Source organism: Physeter macrocephalus, chromosome 8 (genome assembly GCF_002837175.3).
Source record: "Physeter macrocephalus isolate SW-GA chromosome 8, ASM283717v5, whole genome shotgun sequence".
Classification (NCBI taxonomy): Eukaryota; Metazoa; Chordata; class Mammalia; order Artiodactyla; family Physeteridae; genus Physeter; species Physeter macrocephalus.
This window is the reverse complement of record NC_041221.1, coordinates 134,276,816-134,284,897: the sequence shown is the minus strand read 5'-3', so window position 1 is coordinate 134,284,897 and position 8,082 is coordinate 134,276,816. Positions and strand designations below refer to the sequence as shown.

Genomic DNA, 8,082 nt, shown 5'->3' with positions numbered 1-8,082 from the left:
CCCTTGCGGAGCACAGGCTCCGGACGCGCAGGCTCAGCGGCCATGGCTCACGGGCCCAGCCGCTCCGCGGCATGTGGGATCCTCCCGGACCGGGGCACGAAACCATGTCCCCTTCATCGGCAGGCGGACTCTCAACCACTGCGCCACCAGGGAAGCCCTATGGTTACATTTTTAACACACAAATAAGCTGCAGCCCCAGTTTAATAGGGAGACGTATCCGAGGAAGAGATAAAGCTGGTCATCATTTAGTAAAAGTCACTGAGCTAATTTGAACAGTAGTTTAGTATCCTTTTTGAAGACAATCTAGCTGATTCTCTATTTAAGTGACTCTAGGGATGAGGGATATTTTTAAAATGTTTAAGTCATAAGATATGCAAGAGGTTTTAAAAAATCTGGAGCTAACTATAAGAGTGTTCCTAATGAAGTTCGTCAGACCCAATGGTAGAGTCATAATAACCCCTACTTAATATACATAAAGAATTAGAGATAAAAAGTCATTTTGTAATGAAAGCTCTATCTACATTGGCCATTAATAAGTTAGTTTATGTGATTTGAGCATAATTGGAGTGCTAAAGAGTTTGTGACCAGTTCTAGTGGCACTAATAACATTGTTAGTGAAGAAAATGTACTGTTGTCATAAACTAGAGAATCTGACTCAGGCATGTGAATTATATATATTATATATTATATAATTAATTATAATTACAATACTTAGTTTAAATGTTAACTTAAAACCATTCCTTCAACTTCCAATCCAAACTCAGTTAGCTAATTAGTAAATTATAATAGGGGTCTTTCTGACATTGCTAATTAGTTGAATAGTTACATGGTTGAAAGTTAACAATTTCCATATCTGAAAGTGGAATTGCTTCAGCACTAAGGAGATTTATGTAGCATTGTTTTTAGTGGGCACGTCATTAATAATAACTCTTGTGGATATTCCATTGAATAACAATATCTGGGAATTTTGTTCCCCAGCCTTCAATGTTCCTTGCCTCTCTTGCTTTCTCACTGTCATTCTTTGCCACAATGATGGCAGCTAGGTGTGTGAGTTATTATTCTTCTAAGAGAAAAGGGTGATGTGCACGTGTGCACGCACACGTGTGTGTGTGTGTTTTTGTGGTACGCGGGCCCCTCACCGCTGTGGCCTCTCCCGCTGCGGAGCACAGGCTCCGGACGCGCAGGCTCAGCGGCCATGGCTCATGGGCCCAGCTCCGCGGCACGTGGGATCCTCCCGGACCCGGGCACGAACCCGTGTCCCCTGCATCGGCAGGCGGACTCTCAACCACTGCGCCACCAGGGAATCCCCCTGTGTGTGTGTGTTTGTATTGGGTGGATATATGAGACAGATAGATCTGGCCTAAAGCAAAACTGGTTAGCATAAAGTTGCTTTTTAAAAATTTTTTTCGTTCTGGCTTCTTTTGCATCTTGCCTTATCCCCAGCCATTACCTCTCCATCTCTCACATAAGAAGGGCTTTAGCATTAAGTGTTACCAGTTTTTATATACTTCTTGATGTATGAGCTAATCTTAATGATCCCTTGGATTCATCTGTGTGCATACTGGAGATGGCAATATTTTGATATCTTTCCCGAGGTGCAAAGCACCAGCAGTGGTGAATAAGCAACACCAGGTCCTTCTGGAAATTTTTGTTGAGAAAGCCATAAACCAGAGGATGTATAGAAGTAGAAACCATAGCAATCAAGTGGCAAAATACAAATAACAGGTCATGGTGGCAGCTCATCAGGACCTCATGATACCAGTCAAAGATGACCTTGAAGATGTTCAAGGGAAGCCAGCAGACCCCAAAGGTTACCACAGTAGAAATCAACATCGTGTTGATCCTCTTGTTCTCCCTGACCCAGCTCTCACTTTCCCTCTTCTTGTCTACTTTCCCATTTCTCCTGCGGAGGCAGATAACAATCTTCAGGTAGCAGATGAGAGTGAAGCTCAGAGGGACACAATATTGCAGCATAAACAGGGAGGTTGTAAAGAGGAGCCAGTTCATTTTGGAGGGCCAGTTCTCTACACAGGCCACCTGCTGGGTGTAGAGGTCAGTGGGAAGAGAGAGGTTTTGGAAGGGCTCATGGGTGAGGTGGTAGGACAGGAAGAAGGGAATAGACAACAGAAGGGAAAATAGCCAAATCAATGTGATACCCCAGTAGGCGTGAGCTACACTGCGTTTCCAGCCCCGAGGGTTCACAATCAGCTGATATCTTTCAACAGCAGTTAACACAAGTGAGAATATGGACACAGAGATGGAGACACTATGCACAGAGGAGGTGCGTTTGCACATGATATCCCCAAATATCCAGTGATCCATCAGAGTGTAGATAGTAAAAGGGATGTACATGACACATACCAAGATGTCAGAGAGGGAGAGATTGGTGTATAGTATGTTGGTGACATTCTGAGCTTCTCTCTGCTTCTTAAAGATGATAATAATGAGAGAGAGGTTTCCAAAAAAGTCCATGATTAAGATCACAGTATAGACTGTGAGTAATTAGGAGCAAGGCTAGGGAAGGTGGGGTCTACAGGGCTCAGAGTAGAAAAATGCAGAGCTGTTGCTGTTTATACTGGTTTTATTAGATGCTGGATGGTTTAGGAAAAGTTCCATCATGTCAGGGTTGTAAGAAGAGCTTTTCTAAGCTTACTTGTATTATGGCTGGATATTTTGGCCATCAGTTCTTGGAAAGAACTTTGCTCTGAATCTTCCAATGAGTGATTAGTAGGGTTTAGTCTTCCTCTTTGTCTGCTTGATGGAAATGCATGAATGACTTGAGTAAGCTCTTGAGATCCTAAAAAATTAAACAGAACCTAGAAAATTAATGCAAGTTCTTAACAACCTGGACAATTCTATAGGTGGAACAATGTCCCTGAGAGTACATAGAGCGATATCCAGAGAGTCTCTGTATCCTTGCCTTCCTGTCGTCTCAGGGTGTTTTATTTGTCCCAACAGTATAATCTTTAGAGATAATGAGAAAGGGAATGCCACAGCATTCTGTTAACTATATGAGGTAGCTCAAAGGTATCTTTCCATCCCTATCACCTTCTGTCTTTTTTGTATATGTGTACTGTGGAGGCCAGAGTACTATGTTTGGAGTTGGGCTCCACTTGGAGCATCACTGTTTGGTGTCTGTATGACTTTGACATAAGTTAATTACCCTTACGGCTCAGTTTTTTAAAGCTGTAAAATGGGGATAAACAATGTCTTTCTGCATTGTTGTGAGGACTAAATGAGATCACGCAACTGAATTTGTTGCTCACGCCCAACGTAGAGCATATAGTATGTGTTCAGTATATGTGTGCTGAATAAAATTTGTCAGTTCCACTCCCCAGAGCTAGTCTATAGCCTTAAGTCTGGGGGCTAGACTCCCAGATCATGCCCGCTATGGAACAGCATATGGCTTCCCCTCTTTTTCTTTCTTGCATTCTCTGGGGTTGAAGCCAGACTTGGCACAAGCAGTTTCTGGGTACATTGCTCAGATTCTAGAGATCAAGCAAAGGTAGCTAGTGCCTAGTGAGCTATTACTCAGAATTAACTTTATTTAGAAAGCATTCCCTCAGTTTTCTTTTCCTTTGGGTCTCTTCTTTTTCTGATTTCTAGAGGAAAGGGGGTCCTTGATCCTATGGCTCAGCATGGCTTAGGGTGGTCAAATTCAGTGGAGTTATTCATACCAGGATGCGCAACAGACATGGTAAATGCCCTGCCATTCCAGGTGGTGACATTTCTGGCCCAAAGAGGACATGTTGAAAGAGAGCACAGGAAAAAAATACCCCTTATCTTGGTTTATTATTTAGGAATTTGAAGAAAACAACATAAATGGCATTGATAAAAGATAAAGAAGGACACAAGGAACTGATCTATGGTTCAGATGTGCTGTGGATGAGTAGAAATAGCAAAACTTGTAAACAGAGGTATTTGAGATGCAGTTTAGGGCTTGGATGATTCAGGGGTTCAACAAAATTAGAGTTCACAGATATTGGCTGAAGGGAAATGTCAAGATAGATTTAAGCCCTTTATGACAGTCAGTGGACTAGAACTATAAATGAGAAATAGAAAATTGTTTACTTGCCACCAAACAAGCTTCACTTGGAGGAGGAAAGGGATGAAAAGGAAATAGGCAGTGTACAGATGTACAGATACATATGGGTATGCTAGCATGAGCACTGTACTTCCTGTCGGGAGACATGTCCTGCTGCTAACTAGCTTTTTAAAAAAAATAAATCTTCACTTAGTATGATAATCTCCAGGTCTATCCATGTTGCTGCAAATGGCAATGCAAAAGACTATAATTGATAGTTATGTCATTAGTGACTTTTATTTCATTAAAGCTCAAGAAAAGTTCAGAAGAAAAGACAGAACAGTTTTATTGGAGAAGGAAATAGTTCTTATCATGGAGCCAGAAAGAGCACTATAATATTTGGGAACAGATTGGAGATCTCTTGTGAATGCTTGGGGTGGGGTGCCAGGGTTAGAGGAGCCCAGGTGTTTGTGTTTGGGTGAGGGGAGAGGGTGGTATCAGAGTCTGATGAAAGCCCTTTCCTGCTTTCAGTGACTTGGTCTAAATCTGTTTAGTAATGGAAACTAGAATCATTGTATCTTTACCAAGTAAGTAAAATATCACATTGGATCTTAATTATAGTATATATTAACCACTGTCTGTCAGAAGAGATAGAAATAGTTTCTAGGGAGAGCTGTTTTCTGGGCTAAGGGGATGTAGCTGTACCTTTAGGATTCTAAACTGACACCATTTGAAGTTGGTTTTTAGATAAGAGCTTTTATTTGCAGCTAATACTGTGATACTGTTACGTTTTATTTCTGTTGGGTATCCTGCAGTGCTTTTTTTGTTCATTTTCCCCAAAATGATATATCAGAGAGAATAGAAATCCTGAAGAGAAGGAAAAGCTAGGTGGAGGGAAGGAGAGAGGAGGGAGAAACAGAGACAGAGGGGGGAAGGGGAGAGAGAAAAGATATTTCAGGAGGGGAAAATATGGAGATTAATGTGGAAAAAAAACTACACACACAATTGAAAAATCACAAGTATTCAGAGAAACATTACCTTTTATTCAAAAGAAAGAAGAAAATATGGTTACCTTTTTTTTTTTTTTTTTCTGTACGGGCCTCTCACTGTTGGGGCCTCTCCCCTTGCGGAGCACAGGCTCCGGACGCGCAGGCTCAGCGGCCATGGCTCACGGGCCCAGCCGCTCCGCGGCATGTGGGATCCTCCCGGACCGGGGCACGAAACCATGTCCCCTTCATCGGCAGGCGGACTCTCAACCACTGCGCCACCAGGGAAGCCCTATGGTTACATTTTTAACACACAAATAAGCTGCAGCCCCAGTTTAATAGGGAGACGTATCCGAGGAAGAGATAAAGCTGGTCATCATTTAGTAAAAGTCACTGAGCTAATTTGAACAGTAGTTTAGTATCCTTTTTGAAGACAATCTAGCTGATTCTCTATTTAAGTGACTCTAGGGATGAGGGATATTTTTAAAATGTTTAAGTCATAAGATATGCAAGAGGTTTTAAAAAATCTGGAGCTAACTATAAGAGTGTTCCTAATGAAGTTCGTCAGACCCAATGGTAGAGTCATAATAACCCCTACTTAATATACATAAAGAATTAGAGATAAAAAGTCATTTTGTAATGAAAGCTCTATCTACATTGGCCATTAATAAGTTAGTTTATGTGATTTGAGCATAATTGGAGTGCTAAAGAGTTTGTGACCAGTTCTAGTGGCACTAATAACATTGTTAGTGAAGAAAATGTACTGTTGTCATAAACTAGAGAATCTGACTCAGGCATGTGAATTATATATATTATATATTATATAATTAATTATAATTACAATACTTAGTTTAAATGTTAACTTAAAACCATTCCTTCAACTTCCAATCCAAACTCAGTTAGCTAATTAGTAAATTATAATAGGGGTCTTTCTGACATTGCTAATTAGTTGAATAGTTACATGGTTGAAAGTTAACAATTTCCATATCTGAAAGTGGAATTGCTTCAGCACTAAGGAGATTTATGTAGCATTGTTTTTAGTGGGCACGTCATTAATAATAACTCTTGTGGATATTCCATTGAATAACAATATCTGGGAATTTTGTTCCCCAGCCTTCAATGTTCCTTGCCTCTCTTGCTTTCTCACTGTCATTCTTTGCCACAATGATGGCAGCTAGGTGTGTGAGTTATTATTCTTCTAAGAGAAAAGGGTGATGTGCACGTGTGCACGCACACGTGTGTGTGTGTGTTTTTGTGGTACGCGGGCCCCTCACCGCTGTGGCCTCTCCCGCTGCGGAGCACAGGCTCCGGACGCGCAGGCTCAGCGGCCATGGCTCATGGGCCCAGCTCCGCGGCACGTGGGATCCTCCCGGACCCGGGCACGAACCCGTGTCCCCTGCATCGGCAGGCGGACTCTCAACCACTGCGCCACCAGGGAATCCCCCTGTGTGTGTGTGTTTGTATTGGGTGGATATATGAGACAGATAGATCTGGCCTAAAGCAAAACTGGTTAGCATAAAGTTGCTTTTTAAAAATTTTTTTCGTTCTGGCTTCTTTTGCATCTTGCCTTATCCCCAGCCATTACCTCTCCATCTCTCACATAAGAAGGGCTTTAGCATTAAGTGTTACCAGTTTTTATATACTTCTTGATGTATGAGCTAATCTTAATGATCCCTTGGATTCATCTGTGTGCATACTGGAGATGGCAATATTTTGATATCTTTCCCGAGGTGCAAAGCACCAGCAGTGGTGAATAAGCAACACCAGGTCCTTCTGGAAATTTTTGTTGAGAAAGCCATAAACCAGAGGATGTATAGAAGTAGAAACCATAGCAATCAAGTGGCAAAATACAAATAACAGGTCATGGTGGCAGCTCATCAGGACCTCATGATACCAGTCAAAGATGACCTTGAAGATGTTCAAGGGAAGCCAGCAGACCCCAAAGGTTACCACAGTAGAAATCAACATCGTGTTGATCCTCTTGTTCTCCCTGACCCAGCTCTCACTTTCCCTCTTCTTGTCTACTTTCCCATTTCTCCTGCGGAGGCAGATAACAATCTTCAGGTAGCAGATGAGAGTGAAGCTCAGAGGGACACAATATTGCAGCATAAACAGGGAGGTTGTAAAGAGGAGCCAGTTCATTTTGGAGGGCCAGTTCTCTACACAGGCCACCTGCTGGGTGTAGAGGTCAGTGGGAAGAGAGAGGTTTTGGAAGGGCTCATGGGTGAGGTGGTAGGACAGGAAGAAGGGAATAGACAACAGAAGGGAAAATAGCCAAATCAATGTGATACCCCAGTAGGCGTGAGCTACACTGCGTTTCCAGCCCCGAGGGTTCACAATCAGCTGATATCTTTCAACAGCAGTTAACACAAGTGAGAATATGGACACAGAGATGGAGACACTATGCACAGAGGAGGTGCGTTTGCACATGATATCCCCAAATATCCAGTGATCCATCAGAGTGTAGATAGTAAAAGGGATGTACATGACACATACCAAGATGTCAGAGAGGGAGAGATTGGTGTATAGTATGTTGGTGACATTCTGAGCTTCTCTCTGCTTCTTAAAGATGATAATAATGAGAGAGAGGTTTCCAAAAAAGTCCATGATTAAGATCACAGTATAGACTGTGAGTAATTAGGAGCAAGGCTAGGGAAGGTGGGGTCTACAGGGCTCAGAGTAGAAAAATGCAGAGCTGTTGCTGTTTATACTGGTTTTATTAGATGCTGGATGGTTTAGGAAAAGTTCCATCATGTCAGGGTTGTAAGAAGAGCTTTTCTAAGCTTACTTGTATTATGGCTGGATATTTTGGCCATCAGTTCTTGGAAAGAACTTTGCTCTGAATCTTCCAATGAGTGATTAGTAGGGTTTAGTCTTCCTCTTTGTCTGCTTGATGGAAATGCATGAATGACTTGAGTAAGCTCTTGAGATCCTAAAAAATTAAACAGAACCTAGAAAATTAATGCAAGTTCTTAACAACCTGGACAATTCTATAGGTGGAACAATGTCCCTGAGAGTACATAGAGCGATATCCAGAGAGTCTCTGTATCCTTGCCTTCCTGTCGTCTCAGG

The 8,082-nt window shown here is 42.1% G+C and overlaps 2 protein-coding genes across 2 annotated transcripts; both read right to left on the bottom strand.

Moving 5' to 3' along the window:
- Positions 1–1,500: 1,500 nt before the first annotated feature.
- Positions 1,501–2,616, bottom strand: LOC102983077 (neuropeptide Y receptor type 6-like). The gene is given in 1 exon segment (XM_024123739.3): positions 1,501–2,616. A coding segment is annotated over 1 exon segment (1,116 nt).
- Positions 2,617–6,645: 4,029 nt separating this feature from the next.
- LOC112064847 (neuropeptide Y receptor type 6-like) lies at positions 6,646–7,761 on the bottom strand. Its single transcript, XM_024123694.3, is given in 1 exon segment — positions 6,646–7,761. A coding segment is annotated over 1 exon segment (1,116 nt).
- Between the last annotated feature and the right edge of the window lie 321 nt (positions 7,762–8,082).